Source organism: Myiozetetes cayanensis, unplaced genomic scaffold, assembly GCF_022539395.1.
Source record: "Myiozetetes cayanensis isolate MyiCay16 unplaced genomic scaffold, myiCay2020 scf15, whole genome shotgun sequence".
In the NCBI taxonomy this organism is placed as follows: Eukaryota; Metazoa; Chordata; class Aves; order Passeriformes; family Tyrannidae; genus Myiozetetes; species Myiozetetes cayanensis.
Window position 1 is genome coordinate 14,183,737 of NW_026087159.1, and position 23,194 is coordinate 14,206,930.

Below are 23,194 nucleotides of genomic sequence, written 5' to 3' on the forward strand. Positions count from 1 at the left end.
CCCCTGAAGCCCCGGTCCCCTCAGGGCTCCGGTCCCCTCAGGGCCCCGGTCCCCTCAGGGCTCCGGTCCCCTCAGGGCTCCGGTCCCGGTGTCCCCACAAGCCCCGGTCCCCTCAGGGCTCCGGTCCCGGTGTCCCCTCAGGGCTCCGGTCCCGGTGTCCGGGCCCACGTGTGGCGGTGCCGCTGCCTGAGGGGGTGGCGGCGGCGCACGCGCACTCCCGCCGCCTTTGGCGCAGCGCTCCGCGCGGAGGGATAGCCGCGTTGGCTGCACACAGTTCCATCGATCCCTCCGCCGCGCCGCCCTGCCGCGCTGCCCCGGCGCCGCCCGGACTATTTGGCGCGGGGATAGTCCCGGCCGCGGCCATTCGGCACCGCCGCCGCCGCCATTTCGGGTCCGCCGCCTCAGCGCGCCGCGACCGCGGGCTGCTCGGCCCGCCCGAGCTCTCCTTCTGCCGCCGCCACAGCCCCGCCGGCCCCCGTCCCGATGGCGACCTCCGTGGGGAACGTGGCGGACAGCACAGGTACCGTGGGATGCCTCGCTCCCACCCCCCTCCCCCGCGGACGGGCAGCCATGGCCGGGCCGTGCCCTCGCTCCCGGGGCCGCTCCCCGCTCGCCCGGCGGAACTTTCCAGAAGCGGCGAGGCCGTGGCTGCTCCGCTGCCACCTCTGTGCGGGTGCCCGGGCGGAGGGGCCCGAGCGTGGCCCGCGGTGGGCGCTGCCCGTGGGCAGCCCGGGAGCCGCTGCCGGGGAGGTGCTGTATTTATATCACACCATCAGGTGACTGCGTTAGAGGGCGAAGCAGGGTAGAAAGCCTGACCCAAAATGTGTGCAGGATCCTTCAGAATCGCTCGCTGCGCTCAAGCAGGAGTTTTCTCAGCATCCTGATCTAGTGGAAGGTCCACTGATCCTTGCCCACGGCAGTGGAATTGGAGCGAGGTGATGTTTTAAGGTCACTTCCAAGCCAGTCACGTTCTGTGATTCTGTGATTTCTGAACCATGAGATACCGTGTTGGAGCCATGAAGGATCCTGCCCTAAATTTAGTTTACAGATGTAGAACTAGAGGGACGGAGAAGAGGAGGAATCTGACTTTGTCTGTACACCAAGAAAAAGAAGTGTTATGCTTGGTGAAAGGACAACACAGCTTCATCCCCCAGATTTTGGGGCTTTCTGTAACCAGACAGGAGGAGGAGTAGGGAAAGCTGAAACGATGTTTGGGGAAAGGAGGATTTCTGGAGAAAGAGACGGGATCCAGTGCAGAGATAGGGATGAGAAGGTGCTTCAATACGGTGTTTCACTGTTCTTTAGCCAGGACTGTGTCTGGTCAGCGAGGCTGCAGCATCCTTAGGTAGCCTGGATCTGTGCAGGTGTGAGCGACACGTGGGGAGAGCCCTGTGCTCATCCTCTCCACCTCCCGCGGGGAGGAGACCACTGCTCCTTGGGGACCTGGATTGGATCTGAACCTAAGCCTGAGCGCGAGGGTACAGCAAGTGTTTAGGACCGTGTTTCTCGGGGGGGGGAAAATGGCCTTAGGTGTGTTTGTGGTGGTTGTGTGCAGGTTTTTGTTGTGCTTGTGTTCTCTGGAAGCCTCAGGGAAGGTCATTGTGGCAGCATGTGCTAGACTTTTCCAAGGTCACAGTGGAATCATGCAGCACGAGTTAGCCCAGGTACAGAAATTCATTTATGCAGGACTCCCATCAGGGGTTTTCCTGGCCGTGACTGCTTCGGTGCAGTTCTTTTCTTTACGAATTGATTCACAGAGCATCCACTGATGGGCTGTGTTAAGGGTACTTTGCATTGCATAGCTTTGCTCCCAGCCTCTGTTAAAAGTTGGGCTCATTGTGAACTTTGTGATGTGCATGTTATCTTCCTGCTTTTCGGTGAACTTGAGGATTGTTCTTAACGCACTCCCTTGGGGGTAGATTACCGGCAATTTTACACTGAGTTTGCTCTGTCTGTGGGAGCGAGCTGTGGGTATTTTGTAAATAGAGGCAGTTGATGAATGAAAGAACATGTTAGTGTTTCTCCTGCTTTGTTGCTTTTGTTAGCAGCTCTCATTCCAAGGTGTTAACTACAATATTTCTGCACCACCTGCTTTCCTGCCCTGGGAGCTACAACTTTAGTTTGACTTTCATTTGCCTAAAGTAGGAAAAATGTAGCATTTAGATAATGGTTGGAAACTTGTTTCCAAGTGATCACGAGTGTCGAAGTGTAAACTTTTGGTGGTGGTTGGTTTTGTTTGTTTGTTTGTTTTTAGCTTTGAAATTTAATAACACAATAGAAATTTATTTTTAGAGGAAATGATTACGTTCATGAGAGATGCTCTTCCTCTTATCTGGTTTCCCTGTGTTTGTGCCATCAGCAGAACTTGAAAATACACTCAGTGCCAGAGGGGCTGAACCTGATAACAGCAGCAGGACAGGATGAGGAGCAGTCTGTTGGTGCTCCAGTATCGTTATTATTGTCAGCACCATTTAGAAATGGTGTGGTTTGCAACCATGATTCAACATTCTCATGGTGAATAAAAGCTGTATCTCTTTATCTTTGCCATCAGGTTTAACTGGAGTCCACTTTGCCCCTATTCAGGGTTTGGAAACTGTTAAGACAGGCCCCTAGGAAACAGGAATTTAATCTGGATGAAGATACTTGGTCATTAATTTGTCAAGTGTCTTAAGTGAGTGGCTTTGCTAGTTCCAATTTACCACTGACAGAGACAATGGAAGGATTTATATGTCTCGTTTAAAATCAGAATTTTAAAACTCAGTAGGTCCAGGTGGGAAGTGTTTCATGAATGGAATTCAGTGACAGCAAAGTACTGAAAATGCCGGGCTTAGGGAGGAAAAATGAGAGATACTTGCAGTAATCAAACCTTTAAATAGTGACAGCTATTGGTGTAAATAGTTGAATTGGAAGGCCAACAGTTCTTTCTAGGATGAATGGTTATGTTTTTTTTTTCCAAGCTGCATTTGTCTGTATTTTAATGAAGAATCTTACTCTGTAAGAAATAACTACTTTTCACACATAAGGTTGTTTTGTGTAAAACAGGTGGTGTTTTATTTAAGCATTTTGTTCTCCACAGTTGGGTATTAAATACTAAAAGCATTTTTGTCACTCCTGTTCCAGCTAAGCCTCCAGGAGCAGTAACTCCTTTCCTGTACCCTGCCTGTTTAATGGTTCCTCCTGTAGGCCAGTTGCATAATCATTGAAGTGTGTGTTTGTCTCTCATCAGATATTGTTCCAAGGCCATTTTTTTTTTCCTTTGAAGGGATTTGACTCCTTAGAGAAAGTGTAGGAGTATGGAGGATTCAAGGAATGGTAGCCATTTCCCCCCCCTTTTTTTTTTAGGGCTTTCACTACTCACATCACAACTCTGTTTTGTTAAGTCTTTGAAGTCTTTGTTTCCTGTCCTTCATTTCCTTATTAAGTTGTTAGAACTTATTTTTAACGTTGCAAAGCATAGGATTTGCAGTCTGGGGGGGGGAGTGAGAATCATTGTTCTGTTGGCAGCACTTCCACTGTAAGGAACCAGAGTACCAAAGAACCAAAATATCATGACAGGAGTCTCTTTAAATGTATTTCAGAATAAAAGGAAAAGGTTGACTTACAGATATTTATTCACAGACGTTACAGTCTGCATTTTCCCTGTTATTAGCTGACAGAGCCATGCACCTGTACAGATAATTTTAGAAATTCCCTGGTAAAAGATTGGTGCATGAAGACTTGAGAGCTCCAACCGTCACCTGCCATGTATTTTATATAATTTCAAACATTTTCATCCTTCATTTGTGTACATTTTTTCATTGTTTTGTTTTGTTTCTTTAATTTTGTTTTGTTCCCATCATCTAACTTTTTGTTTTCCCCCTCTGAATGTTTTGGTGACTCTCCAGAACCAACGAAACGTATGCTTTCCTTCCAAGGGTTAGCGGAGTTGGCTCATCGTGAGTATCAGGCAGGAGACTTTGAAGCAGCAGAGAGGCACTGCATGCAGCTCTGGAGGCAGGAGCCTGATAACACCGGGGTGCTTCTGCTACTCTCATCCATTCACTTCCAGTGCCGCCGACTGGACAGGTAGGGCTCTTCCTGTGTGAGTTTTGTTGTGATGAGAGAAATACAAGTTGGACTCGCCAGCTTTTACGACAAACAGCAGACCTTGCCAGGATTCTCATATGATTTTAATATTGTACCTGTGAACATCAGAGCATCAGCCACACTTGGGTGTGCTGGCAGGATTCAGTGTTCATGCCACCTGCAGTAGAAGTTTGTAGTTCAGATTTTGTTTGGGTTTTTTTTGTTTTGTTTTTTTTTTTAAAGTTGCAAAACAACGTGATTAGTAAAGGGGTTTTGTGATCTGAAAGTTGTCCCCATATTCTTTCTGCTTTCCCATTCCTGATCTTGCTTTCTGCACCTCCAGCATTTTGAACTTGACTTGTTCTAGCTGTAAGTTCATGTTTGCTGGTGAAGGAAGTAAGAACTTTTGACTAGATCTGTTTTATACAGGCTTCTGAATGCAGCTGTAATAACAGCTTAGATATGGGAAAATGAAATGGGTGAGGATACAACAGCATTGTACATGTAAGCTGTGCCCTGCTCCTTCAGAAGAGTATCAAGGGGAACGTTGCTTAAAGCATAAGTCTGTTGTAAGAGGCTTCACAAGATTCCTGTAGTGTTTTCTCCAAGTGTGTTAAGCTCAGGTTTGGTGAGGCAACTTGAACCCTTCTGACTGTCAGTGAGAGCTGTCCTTGTTCAGTCAAATCTAAAATGGGAGCCAGGGAGATGAGAGTTTAACTGGGAGCATAAACATACAAGACAGCTCTGTAAGTCCAGGTTTGTTGGCTGTGTGTTTGGCTTGCTTAAGCATGAATGTTCATTAGATTAACTAGATAAACAGTCAAAACACTGAATGTCAAGGGTGAGTTTGTTTGGTTTTTTTGTTTGCTTTGTGGTTTGGGTTTTTTGCTAACTTGCCTCGTTTTCTCCAGGTCTGCTCACTTCAGCACTTTGGCAATTAAACAGAACCCCCTGTTGGCCGAAGCGTATTCGAACCTGGGCAATGTGTACAAGGAACGTGGACAGCTGCAGGAGGCCATTGAGCATTACAGACATGCACTGCGCCTCAAACCAGACTTCATTGATGGATATATCAATTTGGCTGCTGCACTGGTAGCTGCAGGTGATATGGAAGGAGCAGTACAGGCCTACGTGTCTGCCCTTCAGTACAACCCTGTAAGTAATGCTTTATTTTAGACAAGTCCATCCTTTACTGCTGTCCCAGGACACAAAAATAGCAGCTTTCGAAGAATGAACAAATGATAACCCTTCCAGTCTGTACACCATGAACTGGTGATCTAGTTAATACTTTTCTAAAGGATCTTTGAAAGGCTGCTGTCACAGAGAGTTTTGTATTGCAGTATATTGCAGTAAGGGCTGCTGTTGTACACTTATCTGTATTGTTCAGAGAACAGAAAAGCAAGGAATTTTTTTTCTCAAGTCAGAAGTTTCAGGGAGTGGCCTCATATTCAACTTTGTGTGCTTTAAGGTAGTATTACAGTGAGACAACCAGTGCTCAGATGTAAATGTCTGATCTTGATAAATTGTCAGGTATTACTTTAGCCCAGAGTCAGAGATTTCATGGTGATGAGAATCTCCTGTGTTAGATTTTGATTGTGGACTGGTCTACAGAACCATCCTTTTTAAGTTTCACTGGCTGAAACTGAGTATCTATCTATAAGTGACTCCTGTAAGATTGATGTGGTGTTGGGATTTTTGGTTGTAACTGTTTCAAATTGACATTTTTAGTTAAGTTGTGTTGGACTGCTTTCCTCTGTTCATTTGGCATGGCTCCCATTAAGGTTTTATAGTTCTGCTCAGCATGTTGAAGGTATCTGCTTGCTGTTCTGTCATACATTTTGACAAAAAGTACTTTAAATGCAGCATACCGGGGTCTGGTGTGCATCTCTCATTTTCCCTGAGGAAAAGCAAATGCAAACCTAGTCCAACAAAAGCTCAGAATCTTATTTCTCCGTGTTCTTCTCCCTACCTGAACTTGTCTACCTTATTATGCTAAATGGTGTGACCAGCTGATTTCATGCACTGGTTAAAATAACGTGAGATGGTGGTTTTTTTACAGGAGTTGAGTTTTGTTTAGGTTAGAAAATGGTTTTGTCAGTGTTGACAAAATGTCTCCATTCTCTGTGGTCTTTACTGCTAGATAATGTAGTTGCAGCCTGTGCTTTCATTTCAGACAAATGAAAGAACAAGAACATGTGGCAGAGCTGTTGAAAATGGATGGATTAGTGGGCAAAACAGGGAGAAAAACTGCTTTAGGGATACAGAAAGCAAAATCAGTTTATATATCTATTTAAAAGCCATAACAGTAATGGTGTATCTTAAGAGTAGAGCTTTAAAGTCATGGTTTGGGGGGGAAAAAAAGGGACTTCAAATACTTGCATATGGCAAAAGGACTTAATCTGCTGGGGGGAGCATTTGTTTACGGTTTTCTTTTATGTTTCTGTGTAAAGAGGATTTGTATGAGAGATTACTTTTTTAAATCTTTATAGTTTATTTTTACACTACTAAATTCAGTCAGATTGTGTGTCGTGTGAAAAACAATTCACATTTGTGATGTATTTATTAAGAATTGAAAATAAGCTCTAGTGGACTGGGTCATTCCTTAGCAAGTTCTCTGTGAAGTGCTGAAGCTGATGGTGGGACTTTGATTTGTTTCAGGACTTGTACTGTGTTCGTAGTGACCTGGGGAACCTGCTCAAAGCCCTGGGTCGCTTGGAAGAAGCCAAGGTAGGTGTTGGGTAGAATACATGTAAACGTCAGTGTCTTGAACACTTGAACTTTGCACCAAATCTTCAAAGCTGCGTTGATCTACAGACAGTCCGAGAAACTGCTGAAAACTGAAGGCACTGAAACACCCCAGAGTAGTTGCAGGGCAAGATATGGCATGTCCATGTTTAAAAAGTTGGTTTAAGTCAAGAAATGGAAAATTACCAAGCCTTGCTGCTGAACTAGACTATCTGATACCATTCTGAAGTATTGGGCAGGGGCTCCATCATGCTTTCATCTGGAAATAAATAACAGTCCTTCAGATCTGAGGCTTGCCTGCTGGTGCCAAGCAGAGAGCCTGTGGTTAGCTCCAGATCCCTGTACGATGCAGGTGCTATTGAAAATGCTGCTCTTCTAAAGTCCTTTGTGGCTTGTAAGTGGAGAAGAAACTTATCCAAATGTTACCTTGTAATATTGGCTTTTAAAGATTTTTTATTCTTTTAACTTTTCCCTTCCCTCGATAGTGGAAGAAAGGCTAGTAAATAATCAATAGCTGCAGTATGCGACACACACCACCCCCCTACCCCCACCCCCCGATATCTTTTCTTCATGTCTTCCCTCTCCCCTCCCCCAAAATAAAGAAATCGGAAGGACAAAGCTGGTTTGTTTGGTAAATGAACTGATCAAAAGAAAACTTGCTGTAGTGGAAAGGTGGCTTCTAGCAGTCGTGCGTTTCCTAAACCGAGAATTCGAACACCCAAGATGAGCTTTTAAAATTCCTTGGCACGTTAAAATTCGGATCGCAGAAAGAAATTTGTCTTGTTACAAGCCACCTTACGCGTCCGCGCTGCCGGGGTGAGGAGTGTGGAGAAATCAGAACCCCTCTGGGCTCCACGGCTGTCACTCCAAGCCCCACGCGCATGCTCAGAAGTGGAGTGTATGAACAGCGTAGCTGTCTGTTTGGCTGCAGCACCGCCTGGGGGGAGGGGGGGGCACCTTGCTGGGGGAACGGGGAGCGCAGGCTCAAAGTTCAATATTGCTTTGATTCCTCTGAACAACTTGGATGCGTGAACCGTCCTAGGGCAGCCGGATCGATTCGGTCGGATCCAGGTTGAAACCATTGGCGTAGCGGCATTCGGAGTTGAGCAGTCTTTGAGACACTTGGTTCTCGGCCCACCAAGCGGACAGCTAACATGAATTGCACTTCACTGCAGCTTTAGTGTGACTGGTATAGGCCAAGACACTGCGCCTGCCTTAGGTTGCTGACTTCTTTGTTTCAGAGCTCTGGAGACACCCTAGTTTGAAAGTGTTACATTCCGTTTTGTGAGAACTTAATAAACGAGGAAAAACATCTCGAGTAAATTGCAACGTGTTTCTTTGGTTATCAGTCCATTTGAAAGATCAAGCCAGCAGATTCCTTACAGTTTGAACTAAAATTTAATTTCTTTGTAGATATTTCAGAGCCTTTCTTCCAAAAAAAAAAAAAAAGTCCCTGCTGTATGCAATTGCCCGATTAACCCTCTCCCTTCTGCATGTCTCCCTTGTTACAGACAGATTATCCTCATTCCCATGTGTTAAGACATATCCAAAAAAATGCAATTGCTTTGTTGAACTCTTACTAATGATCTTGTTTTATTTTCTCTCTTGTTTTTGGTTTTTCACCACTGATATTGTATTTAGAAGGTTTCAGGTGGGTGAAACCTCCTATTCCATGCGTAAGGTGCCTCGCTGAAGGGAGCTCGAGGCCTGGATCTAGGGCAGACACACACCTCCTCCTCCTCTTCCAGCAAGGAACGCACCGAAAAGTCACATGATGAGAAATATGGTAACGGGTTTGTAACTGCCACAGCAAAACCATTTGCCTCCATGCCTGAATCTTCTGTCTTGTGGCTTCAGAAACAGCTTAAAATATTTAATTACGAGCAAGTAATGTAAGAATATTTTATACTATTAGCCACAAATTCTTTCAAAGAAATAAAGTAAAAGTAAATTAAAATATTTTTTAAAGAAATAATTGGAGATAGTTAATAGTAAAAAAAAAAAAAAAAAAAAGCTTCTAACTCTTCTGGTTGTTCATTTTTTTCCTTTTTTCTTCTTTGTTTGGATTGCAGCGTTCTGCTCTTCTGATGATGCGCTGTGATCCTGCAGTAGCGCAAAGGCTGCGCAGCGGTAACGCGCATTGCGTGCGATTACAGCCCCCGTGAACGGTTGGCTGGATGATTAATCTCGGATCGGGCGGCCGCCCGAGCTCCAGGCTGTGGCCTTTTGGACGGAATCGGGTTCTGCCGCGTTTTAAAGAGCGCAGACGCCAAATTTAACGAGCAGAGGTTTTTGCGTGGGCCTGTCTGGTAGATTAATGGTTCCGGCTGGCCGTTCACTGCACCTTGGGGCCATCACTAGAGCCAAGCAGTTCGCAGCGATAGCGTGGCGCCGTGCTGGGTAGGATGCGCAGCGATTTCTTGCGCTTGCATTACAGGGACCTAAACCTTCATGCAATCCTGTCATTTGAGGTTTGGAAGCTGCAGGTGACTAAAAACGCATCCGGAGAAACCGGGAAACAAGACCTTGGTCGGGCGTGTCGACACTTTAAACTGTGGAGTGCCTCTACCTTTTTAGTATTTTTTTTCTGATTTTTTATTTTTTTTCCCCAGAGTAGTTTCTGTCCTATTTAGAGCATTTCACAATTTTGCTCCCGAGTGGTGTTTTTTTTTTTTCACGTGGTAATTTTTTTTTGGTTTTTCTGCACTTCAGGGCGGCAGATGTTCCTGATGTTGAATTACCGCTAAGGCGATTTCTGTGGCGACCTGGTGCCTGAAGGAACGTTTCTTTTGTTCTCAGCATAACTGAAAAATGGTGGGCTTGCACCTGGGTTTTGGTTTGCGCTGGCGCAGGATCAACAACAGTTTGCAGCGCATTAGTTTTGGCGCAAGCTAGCCTATACTGCAGGGTCACTTTTGGCTGGTTAGAGAAGGCATACTAACAATTGTTTTCTCTCATTTTTTTCTTTTTTTTACAAATATTCCCCTTCCCTTGTATCTCTCTTCTTTAACTATTCCAAGGCCTGTTACTTAAAAGCAATTGAGACTCAACCAAACTTTGCAGTGGCTTGGAGTAATCTTGGCTGTGTTTTCAATGCCCAAGGAGAAATTTGGCTTGCAATTCATCACTTTGAAAAGGTAACTACCTGAGAGAGTCTCAGCTTCTCTGCTGGGTTTTAATGTACGTGCAGTTCTCTGCTTGCAGATAATAGAAGCATTTTGGTAGTGGAGAACTGTTGGTTAACACCCTGTGTTAACTGTTCACACCCTGTGTTAACTGTTCTTTTAACTTGCTGATGTTTCAGATTCCATGTTACTAGAGATATACATTTAGAACTGCCCTAGGACTTCACACATGTCAAATATGAGAAAATTAAGTTGTTTTTCAGTCCTTTCCTAGATTAAATTTTTTAAAAATCTGATGTGATGGTAATAATGTTTTGCACTGTTTCGTGTGTGAGAGGAAGAAACAACTTGGTGCTTAAAATCACTTTTGTCATTTTTGTTTCAAGTGTTACTGTCCCTTGAGTAACTGAGAACAGTTTAAGTGGCACATGAATTCCTCTGCTCCAGGGTTATTTTTCACCACTGTTGTTTCAGATTTTTCTAGATTGATGTCATTAACTAGTTGTCTGATACCTTCCAGTTAATATCTGATTGGCCTGTAAATTCATTTTGTACTGACCTCTTAAGTTTCTCTAGTCCCCTAAAACTGGATTTAAGATGTGGCAACAGTTGCTTCCTGATATTTATGACTTAAGATTGACAAAAAAATTTTAGCTGCTCAGGATTTTTATTTTTTTGCGATCTGTTCATGATAGATGATGAAGTGTTTTAATGTGGAATTAATAGTTCCCATGAGACTATACAAGTGGGGCTTGTCAGATACCTGTAGCTTTGTACTGCAGCTTTGGTATCTTCATCAGTTCTTGAATGCTTTTATTGCATTTTATTAGTTTTGAAGGGAGTGAAAATGTTTTAGTTAAATGGATACAGAATTTTCCCTGCATACGTCATGTATTTGCTCTTGTTCTTGTGAAACTTGTCTCTGCTTTTCTGCACTGCTAAAGTTTTAAAATGCTTACTTTGCAGTAGATAAAGGATATGGATAAGGATTTTTAGGTTTTTTTCCCATAAAAACAAGTTAAAGGTAACATAGCATAGCAACATAGATAGTGTTATGTAGGATCAGCCTAATGTGAGGTAAGTGCTTAGCACTTTATTCTGCAGTAGTTGCAGCTGACTAGGTAAACAGAAGAATAAATTTGAAGGTAGTAAATGCTATCACAGATAAATAACTTTGCTCTGTGATTGGTTTATACAGTTGAAGTTTTTCCTCCTTACTAGGTTACTGATGAAGTCTTAGATGCTTACAGATTGTGTTTATCAAATTTTAAAAAAACCCACAACAAACAACTGAGTTTCATAGACGATGTTCTTGTGTTAATGCTCAAAACTGTTACTTCAAAAATATTTTCAGGCTGTTACACTTGACCCAAATTTTTTGGATGCTTACATCAATCTGGGAAATGTTCTGAAGGAGGCAAGGATATTTGACAGGTAAGCAGATCAGTCCTGTTGCTCTCTCAGTGGCCTGTCAGATGTATCAAGATGCAGATCATGTTCCTCCTGTAAAGTGGCTTTGGACAGGGGTAGCAAAGGCTTCAGCTGTAAGCTGAGCAAGCAAATGGCTTTGAAGTGCAGACAGACCAGGCTACTGGAATTGAAGAAAAATACAAAAAATCCAGTGGAATGTATTTTTTCATGTTGCTTTTTATAGTTAATTTGTTGTCAAAAGTGAGAGTTTCTGATTCAGTCTTGAAATTAAGGCTGGGGAGCATTAAAGTGTCCAAGAAAGGCACGAATGGTTGAATTCTGTTTTCATTATGTGATTCAGGACACGATTTACAAGTGTGTCCCTTCTAAAATTTCCCTACAAACTGAAGTGCTGGAATACAGCTCAGCATCTGATTGAATATTCTGTATTTGTGACGTGTTGGCATCATGTTACTGCCTTGGGTTGCAACACTGCTGCTGTCTTGTTGAACTAACTTGTTCTGAGACCTCTAATCTGATACTTCAGTCTCCTGTTTATGGAAAGGTATCCAGGCTGTGTTGTTTACATGCAATGTACCATACTGCATCTGTTAATTGGTTTATAATTTCTGGTAGCTGTGGTTTGTGGCCCCAAATTTAATACAAGCTTGCAGGGAACAGGCTGATTAATTCTATCTAGTTGCATTGCACGCAGCCTAAATCATTCAGTGATTTCTGATGTAACCACAAATTAATGGGCCAAACAGGGGCGTGTTTCTTCGTTTGAGATTTTACATCACCTTTTGAGCATTTACTTACTGTATACTGTTATGATTTTCCTAGAGATTTGAATACTTCAGCCATTTATGTAGTGCTATAGGAGCATACAGTTAAAGATTTCACCTTCGAACAAAATGATGTTTGAAGTCTCAGTAGATCATGGTAGGTTAGTGCAGAGAATAAAGACATGATACTGTTTATCTTGTTATAGTCAAATAATAAACTGGGAAAAATGGAGCAAAAGAAAAAATGTTTTTCCTAGTAATGGAGAATGTTTAAAAAAAGTAGATGAAAACTTGTTTTCCTGAAGACTTTTATTGTTCACTGTGCAGCATCAAGTTGGAGGAAGACATTCCTGTTTTACCAAGCATTTCTTCTAGTCTGTTAATCATTACACAATTCAGCCTAGCTTTAAAATACCGTGAAAAATGATAATTCTTCCCTTGATCAAGCTTTTAGTTCAGATGGTACTCTGTGTTTTTATTAACATCCTAACGGGACAGATATGTGTGTTAATGATCCCTTCAAGTTGGGGGCTTCTCTGGGGGTCGTTTTTGTAACAAGGGCAGTATAATTAGTGCAATCTCTGCTCTGTGGGTAACTGTTGACATTCCCTTTGTTATCTGTGTGTTCCAGAGCTGTAGCAGCTTATCTCCGAGCCTTGAGCCTGAGTCCCAACCACGCCGTGGTGCACGGCAACCTTGCCTGTGTGTACTACGAGCAGGGCCTGATAGACCTGGCAATAGACACCTACAGGAGGGCTATTGAGCTGCAGCCCCACTTCCCTGACGCCTACTGCAACCTGGCCAATGCCTTGAAGGAGAAAGGCAGTGTAAGGAGCATTTTCTTCCTTTCTAAAATCACAGTGAATGTTTTTTTTTTAGGCACCAACTGTCACCAGCTTTATTAAGATGGGGTGCTATCCTCGTTTACTTAGAAGGACGAATAATTCAGGAAATTTCCACCTTGAGCCTTGATTGTATCGTGACATCTCACAGACAGGGCTCTTAGAAGAAGTGTTACCATTGTAACTGCGTCCCTTTTTTTGAAGGTGGTAGAAGCAGAAGAATGCTACAACACAGCTCTTCGGCTTTGCCCCACTCACGCAGACTCTCTCAACAACCTGGCAAACATCAAACGGGAGCAGGGCAACATCGAGGAAGCCGTCCGGCTCTATCGCAAGGCTCTCGAGGTAAAGCCACGTGTGAGGGAGAGTGGGGAACCCCAGCTGGGAATGTGGGATAGGACATCAGGGTTTTATCCCTCAGCAATCCTAAGTAGAGGAATTCCTGCTTGGGAGACCTGAGTTAGAAAAAAATGTAAGAAAATACATTAAATATATGTCTAAAGAAGAAGAGTAGTAACTGCACAAGTGTTTTTGTGGTCTGCTCGTGGCGTTTGAGAGACAGTGTCAACTTTTTATTGCAGGTGTTTCCAGAGTTTGCTGCTGCACATTCAAACCTAGCAAGTGTCCTGCAACAGCAGGGAAAGCTCCAGGAGGCTCTGATGCATTACAAAGAGGCTATTAGGTAAATGATTATCTTGTAATAGTCCCAACCATTCCTAACAGGAAAGTGCTCCAAATTTATACAGAAAGTGACTTACAGTGGCATGGTTTAATTCATATGGTTGCTCTACAAAGCAAAAGGTCTGGGTATGGTTCCTTGTTGGAGAAGGAGCTTTTCTTGTTCATGACATATTATTTTTTACTTCTCAGAATCAGCCCCACGTTTGCAGATGCTTACTCTAACATGGGAAACACTTTGAAGGAGATGCAGGATGTCCAGGGAGCTCTGCAGTGCTACACCCGTGCCATTCAGATAAACCCAGCGTTTGCTGATGCCCACAGCAACCTGGCCTCGATTCACAAGGTAGCACATGCGAATGATTCACTCCTAGAAAAGTGTGGGGGGGCCCTGTGAGTTGCTACCCTGAGGATATTTTTACCTGCTGACTCATCTCTGTGCCTTTGCAGGATTCAGGGAATATACCAGAAGCCATCGCCTCTTACAGAACCGCTCTGAAACTGAAACCTGATTTCCCAGATGCCTATTGCAACCTGGCCCACTGTTTGCAGGTGAGGGAGATGGGGCTTTGGTTGTAATTCTTAGGATTCCTCTGCAGCAGATGCTGGGCTTGATCACATGAATCAGTTACTAATTTAAATGTAAAAGGGTTAGACTTAAGTCTTAAATCAGAAGATAAGCTTATACAGTTCTCAACAGTAACTACTGAAGTTCTCTCTTCCATTTTTGGACAAAATATTAGTCTCAACCTGTGAAATATCTGATAAAGATAAAAGGAAGCTGTAGTCCTAATATTCTTTAAATTTTTCCTTTTTTTTTTTTAGATTGTCTGTGACTGGACAGACTATGATGAAAGGATGAAGAAGCTGGTTAGCATTGTAGCTGATCAGCTGGAGAAAAACAGATTGCCTTCTGTCCACCCACATCACAGCATGCTGTATCCCCTTTCTCACAGTTTTAGGAAGGCTATTGCTGAGAGACATGGAAATCTCTGTTTGGATAAGGTAGGAAGCTTTATACAGACCCATTGTGATTGAAGTGCTTTGTGGCTTTGCCTGTTCCTACTCAAAATTAAATACATAATATTGGCTCTTGTGAGCTTTCTGAGTCACTGACATGTTAAGGGATGGGACAAAGTGTTGCTCATCATGTTTTCCAAAGTACAGGAGGGGCATTTTTGAAAAACAGAGGGAGTAAATTACCGTTACCTGGCAGCAGCTTCAGGCAGCTGTGTGAGAGTATTGACTGATCAGTTCCAGCATCCACAGTGCTTGGAAGCTGACCTTGCCTCCAGTGAAGAGCTTTTGTGTTTGATGGGCTCTTTAGGCGAGGCACGACAGTCCTTGAGTATTTGTTGTGATTCTGCTTTGGAGGACTTTGTGTAATGAGGCTAATTCTGCAAACTCATAGGGGCTTTTTTGATCCCTCTCTTCAGATTTTGGTTTTGGTTCCTGAGTTTGTAACCAGTTGTGTTTGTTTTCTTGCCAGATTAATGTTCTTCACAAGCCACCATATGAGCATCCCAAGGATTTGAAGGCCAGTGAAGGTCGACTTCGTATTGGCTACGTGAGCTCTGATTTTGGAAATCATCCCACCTCACACCTAATGCAGTCCATTCCAGGCATGCATAACCCAGACAAATTTGAGGTAAAAACCACAAATGGCAGGTTTAAAGCTTTAAATATGACTGTCAGTGGCATCAAGGTGCTGCTGCCTGATTACGTGATTTACAGTTCTGCACCTGTTTTTTGTTCACTCTGCTGCTGTGGTTTTTAAGTGCATTTTTCTCTAGGGTACCTGAGTCACAAATGTGAACTTCAGATTGGTCTGGTTACTCTTCTTCAAAGGACAGGGACACCCTATGCTTTCTGCAGAAGGAGAATATGCAGTTTAGTAAAGCTGAACACAGTCAAGTCTGTATTTATGTGGGTGTCATGTTAAGGGATTGAGTCTGTAAATAGAACTCATTTCCAGTTATGTTGTTTGTCCCATGACTAAATTGCCTCCCTTTTTTCTCATTTCTAAATTGCCTGTTTTTTAGACATGACTGTCTAAATTACCTCCTGTTTTCTAAGTCATCCAAATTTGCTTATTTTTGTAAAGGATTTTAAGTATTTTCTTCTTGCAAAAGTGCTTGTTGTTAATATCTTTCTTTGTTCTGTTTTGGAACTTTTTTCCCCTACCACCTTGCTTTTTTCTGGTCATGAACTCTTCAGTCTGAAATTTTTGTGACAAGGCCACAGGATTGAATTGTGTGGGTGTTTTTCCTGAAAGAATTAAATTAGTGGTGTGAATACAAGAGGTGTGGGGAGAATGTCCCATTTAACCTTGAGTCAGCTCAAGACAAAGGCCTGTCTTTCATATTCTAGGTTTATAAAGCTCTACAGAGCTTAATTAAAATACTAAATATTTACGTATTGTTTTACTAAGACCATGGTTTTATCTTGCATGGTGAGTTCTCTGCATATTGGTTTCTGTGTGTTCTGTCTGTCTGTCCTAGGTTGGTTGAAGATGCTCTTTCATACAGTCTGTCAACTGTCTGTTTTTCAGATACAGTTGCAGTTCCTTAACTGGGAGAATTAGTCACTGTTAAAAACCTTCCCCACGAGGCTTGTCTGTTCAACCTGAGTCATAATTACGATTCTGGCTAATTAAACATTCAAAGGTGTCCTGTGGAAGGCATTCTTAAAGAATTCAATGCTTATGCAAATCTCTCTCTCTGTTAAAATGACTTTCCCTTGCACTGCTGAGAGCAGTGTCTGTGTGTTTGTGCAGGGTGCAGAACTAGGTAACACTGGGCCCTGGTTCAAATGTGTCAAAAAAATTCTTCTTTCTCAACTGGCAAATGCCACACAAAATTAATATGATTTGTATGAAACTTAATACAATTTGAAGTTGCAATACCATGTGTTTTATAGCACAGTTATTTTGTGAGCAGGTTGTTGCAAATGCTGAAGTTTTGGTGCCTCCTATTCTAGGTGTTCTGTTATGCCCTGAGCCCGGATGATGGGACAAACTTCCGTGTAAAAGTGATGGCTGAAGCAAATCATTTCGTTGACCTATCTCAGGTGAGCTGTTTTTGATGTAAGTTTAAATTCTTCTACATGAAGAAAGAGATCAGCCTGTAGTTTTGAGACTTTTAGTTGCACTCATTTTTTGAAATAGGATGACGTTAGTCTTGAGAATTTTGGAATTTGTAGATGTTTTGGTGTTAATGCCTTGACATCTGTCCATTGGTACTCTGGTGACTAACCACATTTATTACTGAAAGACTGGAAACAGAAAGAACTTTTATTTTATGTATTTGTTTATTCTCAGATACCATGCAATGGCAAAGCAGCAGATCGCATCCATCAGGATGGGATCCACATTCTCATTAACATGAATGGCTACACCAAAGGAGCCCGAAATGAATTATTTGCCCTGAGACCAGCACCTATTCAGGTAACTAAACAGGGCTCTGTATCTCCAAAAAAAACACCTGAGTACAAAGAGCTGCTCTTTTTCTGGCAGAATGGCATGAACGTTGAAGGCTCATATTGGTCAGTAGGCAGGAGAGACTTGGGACTTAGAATAAGACAAATATTACCATTCTGTTTAAGAACAGCAGTTTGGGGGTTTTTTCTGGGCTTTATGGACAATTGACAATGTCCTGAGAGAGGACTCCTTAATTGTAGGATGTTTCTGTACCACTACCTGTCTTGTCGTAGTGAGAACAAAGAAAATCTATTTGAAGCAATTGATTGAATGGTTGGGCTTTAATCTCTTTAATGAAATTCTAGTTACCATGATTGCTTTTGCTTGAGGGATCAATTTTAGAACATCCTTGGACTGTTCACTGTCTTGGTTCTGAAGTTTGGAGTTATTGGTTGATACTCAGTTGACAAAGCAGAAGAAGGAACTGTATGAATCTGTAGGTGGAAAATGTAACTTAAAATTCACTGATTTTTAAACTTCTTTATTTTCGTGATGCACCTGAAACTGCAGCCTTGCTTGCTTGTTTTTTAGGCAATGTGGTTGGGGTATCCTGGAACCAGTGGGGCATTGTTCATGGATTACATCATCACAGATAAAGAAACTTCACCAGTTGAGGTGGCTGAGCAGTATTCAGAGAAATTAGCTTACATGCCAAACACTTTCTTCATTGGAGACCACGCCAACATGTTCCCCCATCTGAAGGTACGTTGGAAGACAGGGCAAGAGGCATTTGTCACAGGCTGTCTTTATAAAATGGCACTTATATGGTACCTGCTTGGGGACTTAACTTTTTTAAATCAATTTTTTTTTTTTAACAGAAAAAAGCAGTCATTGATTTCAAGTCCAATGGTCATATTTATGACAACAGGATTGTTTTGAATGGCATTGACCTGAAGGCTTTCCTTGACAGCCTCCCTGATGTCAAAATCGTTAAGGTGAGAGCTGCTCCTGTCTGTGTGCAGTGTTAGGGACTGAAGTCCCACGTTTCTGTGTGCAGTCTGAAGTCCTGTCTGACACTTGTGTGATGTGTTGTAGATGAAGTGTCCTGACAGCTGTGAAAATGCTGATGGCAATGCCGCCCTCAGTATGCCAGTCATCCCCATGAACACCATTGCAGAAGCTGTCATTGAGATGATTAATCGTGGGCAAATCCAGATTACTATCAATGGATTCAACATCAGTAATGGATTAGCAACTACTCAGGTGAGGCACTTCAGGACACTCTTCTCTCCTGCGTTTTATATATTATATATGTTTTAATATGACAAGAAAGAAAGACCTCCAAGCAAATGTGTCTTCTATCATGTTGATTTGTTTAGTTCTCATATTGAAGAAAGCTCATTATAAGCCACAGATGTACTGGAAGATGATCTTTCCCCCCAGAGATACAGGAGTTGTATCTAGAGGTATCTAAAGTCCAGAAAAATTCATTCATGTTGCATAACGACGACACTTGGTTGTTTGAAGGCAAGATTTGCCTTTTGCCCTGCAGCCTGCAGGGATCTGTGACCTATTACTCAGTTTCAGTTGTGTTTTTCCTTTAGAAAAAAGTTGCTGAGTAATAGTGGAGTAACTCTGCCTCTATTCTATCTCAACAACATTTATTCATCTCCTTACATTTTTCAGAACCGTGCACTGCATCACCACCTCTCAGTGCTTAACAGTTAATGGGATTTTAGTGACAGCTCCTGGTATTGTTTAACACTTGGTCCATTGCAGAACAGTTCTTCCTTTTTAGAAATACCATGTTCTGACACTGGCATAACTCATTATCCTGTGTGTGCTACTCAGTCTCTCAGGAGAGGCATCATTTGACACCATTTTATGAGCCCTTTTATTACCGCTGCTCTATCCATAATCTCCTGCCTTGGTTTCTTTTTGAGTTCTTTTGTTCCCAGCTGAGCCTTTCCTTTGAGTTGATAATATGTTATGTCTTAGTTTGGTCAGGAAGCTCATTGGCATTTATTTCTGAAGTTGTTGCCCTCATAGAGAATTCTTGTCTTAACACTCCACCACCGCAAGGAAACACTGTAAGCTCTGTCTCTGCACTCTTAAACAGGATTTCTGTCTTTGTCACACTAATGTAACACTTCTTTGTGCTGCTATCAGCTGCTTTTTAGCATAGGAGGACAAGAGCTGAGCACTTTTACCAACTTCTATTGAACTAAGCTATCACGTGCATCTTCTAATGGAGTCAGTGGCAGTGAGTCATTGTCATTCCCATCAGGTGTGTCATCAGTGGCTGCCTGCACTGCCACTACTCTAAATTTTAAATACATGCATATGAAAAATAGGCATTTAGAGAAAAAGGCTCTGAGTAGCTGTTTTGCCTTGTCTACTGATATTTTTATCTGGTTTTTGATGCCATCATTGCATGTCATTATTTAAAAGAAAATATTAAAAATCATGCTTCCATTTTACTAATCCTCAAGACTCTTGCATGGTATTTGGATTATCCATCTTCATCCTCTAGTGTTTTTTATTAGCATATTCCTATTCTATGTGAAGGCTGTAAGATCTGTGCTTTCTTGAAAGTCTGTTGTTAACGCCTCTAATTTTTAGCATTTCCATTATTTTCTTGTCAGATAGTTCCTTACAGTCCATCAGTTGCATATGAGTCTGTATTTTTAGTCTTGATTATCTGTTCTGTGCCTGTTGTCTTTTATCTTAAAAAAACAAAACCAAACAGCACCCCAAAAACCCCAAACAGAACCCACCCAAAAATAAACCACAAAAATCCAAACAAACCGAAAACCACCTTTGCTTTTTAATTCTGTCTTTAAGTTTTAATTTCATTTTTGGTCTCACAGAAATTAAGTTACCTTAAGGAGGGTAGATTCCATTTGTAATGCCTCTTTATATGATTCTTCTTTCCAATTATTCCAGTTACTTGGAATTTCGGGGAGATATAGGAAGGGCATGAAAATGCCCAGTGTTTTTTGCCTTGGTGGTTGCAACATTGTGGCATCCACAAGCGTGTACACAAACCAGTTAAATTCTTGCTGTGGGTAAGTAGACAATTTTGTTTTGTATAATAAAACCAAAGATATGCTTACAGTAACTTACGATGCTAACAAATGTTGCGGTGTCTCAGGACAATTCCACAGGGCATGCTCTTGTTCTCTCAGAGTTCAGCGTTTCAGTAGCTGTTTTTCATTCCTTTAGATCAACAACAAAGCAGCCACCGGTGAAGAAGTTCCCCGGACTATAATCGTTACCACGCGCTCTCAGTACGGCCTGCCCGAGGATGCTGTCGTGTACTGCAACTTCAACCAGCTGTATAAGATCGATCCTTCCACCTTGCAGATGTGGGCTAATGTGAGTATCTGGGGCTGATATGCAGTCTGAGGGCAGGCTTTTGGAACAGCAGTTCTGTGCAGGTTAGCAGATGCAAGTTAAAACTTTTCCATGGAAAACGTTGACCCTGAGCCATTTTGAATCCTTACAGTGCTTTTGTTGCAGGGCCTAGTAGAATATAGAATTTTTTAGATTTATTTGAGATTATATCTGTGCACAGAGCCAGTGAGAACTTATGTCTTGGACAGCTTGAGTATGCTGGTTCTCCACTGTGAAATAATTTTGATCTTCCTTAGTCTCTACAGTTGAGTCATAACTGACCTTGGCAGTTGGTAGATTGACAGATCTGAGCTGAGAGGTTCCAGCTTACAGTGCATTGCTGAGAGTTACTTGGGGATAATGTTTTTTTATATTTCATAGCATTGGCCTATGAATAAATGAGATAATAAATTTCAAGACTTACTGCAAGTAACTGCCCTATGAACTGTTGCTCAGAGTTGCTGTCTCTTCCAGTGGGATTAGAAATGCAATCCTAGTGATTCCATTAAAAATTATGATCTGTTTTATTCCTGCTCTTACACCTCAGAAGATAAATGTACTGAATGACTATGCCTTCCACTGCAGTTTGGTGTGTGTTGATTGCTTGTTCAGAAAAGGAAATGTTCCTCTCTGAGCCTCCTGTATTTGCTGCTTATTTTTGTTCCAGATCCTAAAAAGAGTCCCGAACAGTGTGCTGTGGCTGCTCCGTTTCCCAGCCGTAGGAGAGCCCAATATTCAGCAGTACGCACAAAACTTGGGTCTGGCCCAAAACAGAATCATCTTCTCACCTGTTGCCCCCAAAGAAGAGCACGTGAGGAGAGGGCAGTTGGCTGATGTTTGCCTGGACACTCCGCTCTGTAACGGGCACACAACGGGCATGGACGTGCTCTGGGCTGGCACTCCAATGGTCACAATGCCAGGTAAGAGGCAGGAGACCTGCACTGAACACATGGGTTGGAATATTGGTAATTTTTTAATGACACCAAGCCCAACAAACTTTGCCTTTTGTGGAGGCAGAAGGAAAGTAACTCATGGTGTGGAATATGTTACTTAATAAACTTATTCCTGATTGTTTTGGTTGATTTTGATTTGCTCTTTATTTTCTTCTGTCCAGGAGAGACTCTTGCCTCTCGAGTCGCTGCCTCACAGCTCACTTGCCTGGGTTGTCTGGAGCTCATTGCAAAAAGTAGACAGGAGTATGAGGACATTGCTGTGAAACTGGGAACTGACCTGGAATAGTAAGTAAACTTGGACTATGTAATGTGGTAACATCAAGGTTGTCAGATACTGTATTTGGGCATAGTGCTGAGACAGCAGTAGTTTTAATCCTGCAGATATTTTACTGTTTAAAGTAGCTGGGCAGTCCTCTACTAGAGGTGTCTTGTCTTGCACTTAATTCAGCTTTCACAGTAACTCAAAACATATAACATCACTCCCAGTTGAGTTAAAATGCTGCCTGCTCTGAAGAAATGTGCAAAATTGTAAAAAGTGCAATACAGTTCACCTTTAATTCTTTTTAAATTGAAGATTGGGCAGTTTGTCGCTGACTGCAAGTTAAAATCACTGCTGTAAAATATTTCTGCAGTAGAGATAGTGCAACAAGTTCATGTCCCAGCTCTTGTGAGTTGAAGTGGCTGTGCTGCTCTGCATCAGAAATGATGAGGGGATAAAACTGGGGGAGCAGCTGTTTTAGAAACAGTTGTACAGGCAGTTCTGGGTTAGCTGAAAACAGTAGATGGTAGAATTAAACCAGTATTATGTAGTGTTTGGAATCTCCCATGACCGCTTTCGCTCTTTGCAGCCTGAAAAAAATCCGTGGCAAAGTGTGGAAGCAGAGAATATCGAGCCCTTTGTTCAACACGAAGCAGTACACGACGGACCTGGAGCGGCTCTACCTCCAGATGTGGGATCACTACGCTGCAGGCAACAAACCTGACCACATGATCAAGCCAGTGGAGGCCAGTGAGTCTGCATGAAGGGAGACTGCCCGTGCCCACCCGGAATTCTTCAGGAACTGAGCCTCTCCGACACTTGTGCAGAGACAGCGAGCTAAAAACTGTGCATTTCTACTTAATCCGCCTGGTACTCTGTGGCTGAAGTAACACATGATGGTGATTAAAGCACAGCCAGACTTATTTCTTGCATGATAGGGAAAGACTCAATAGAGCCTGGGATCGTTTTATTCCATGAGGAATTTGAAGGGGATTGAGCCGTGTACATGTGAGCCTGTGTGTACGAGTGACAAAGTGGTTGCCGGGGGAAGTTTTGAACTGCCCAACCAATTATGATACCATGGATTGACTTAATCTTCCTACGAAGCTCTCTCCTTTTATGTGGATTGGGAATTGGAGCATTTTAACATTTGATTTTGGGTAGTCCTGTTGGTATATATGTGGTTCTCCCATGACAAGATTTCCAGCTAGTGAGTTGCTCCCTGTGTTAATTTCTAAACTGCGTGGACTGAAAGGGCATATGTGCTGGTGTAGTCTTTTTTTATAGGTTTTATAAACCACTTGAGCCTATATCAGCCTTTTAATGTTTGACCTCTGTTTTGGAGCTCTCTGTAATGTGTTGGTTAAGGTAAGGACTTTGTTTTGTTTTGTTTTGTTTTTTTAAGCTTCTCCAATAACTCAGCTAATTGGCTTCATGATGGCAGCTCCTATTCTGTTGGAAAAAAAAAAAACAAACCCAAACCAACCAAATTTGATTTGAAATTAATTAATCCTCCCC

The 23,194-nt window shown here is 42.5% G+C and overlaps 1 protein-coding gene across 3 annotated transcripts; it reads left to right on the plus strand.

The window, feature by feature from the left end:
- The first annotated feature begins 337 nt into the window (after positions 1–337).
- On the plus strand, positions 338–23,151 carry OGT (O-linked N-acetylglucosamine (GlcNAc) transferase). Of its 3 annotated transcripts, none has more exons than XM_050310959.1 (22): positions 338–520; positions 3,915–4,065; positions 4,977–5,220; positions 6,724–6,792; positions 9,831–9,947; positions 11,290–11,369; positions 12,762–12,957; positions 13,177–13,317; positions 13,554–13,654; positions 13,843–13,996; positions 14,101–14,202; positions 14,476–14,655; positions 15,140–15,298; positions 16,630–16,719; positions 16,970–17,095; positions 17,660–17,830; positions 17,947–18,063; positions 18,164–18,331; positions 20,294–20,446; positions 21,132–21,384; positions 21,579–21,702; positions 22,266–23,151. In XM_050310959.1, exons 1-22 carry the CDS (start codon positions 484–486, stop codon positions 22,438–22,440), a joined length of 3,108 nt encoding a protein of 1,035 aa, XP_050166916.1. In that variant the 5' UTR covers positions 338–483; the 3' UTR covers positions 22,441–23,151. The 3 variants fall into 3 exon arrangements, 2 of the variants coding, with proteins under 2 accessions (XP_050166916.1, XP_050166915.1); XM_050310958.1 differs by having other exon boundaries at positions 379–520; positions 3,885–4,065; XR_007628350.1 differs by lacking the exons at positions 21,579–21,702; positions 22,266–23,151 and adding an exon at positions 20,015–20,136 and having other exon boundaries at positions 373–520; positions 3,885–4,065; positions 21,132–21,280.
- Positions 23,152–23,194: the final 43 nt, after the last annotated feature.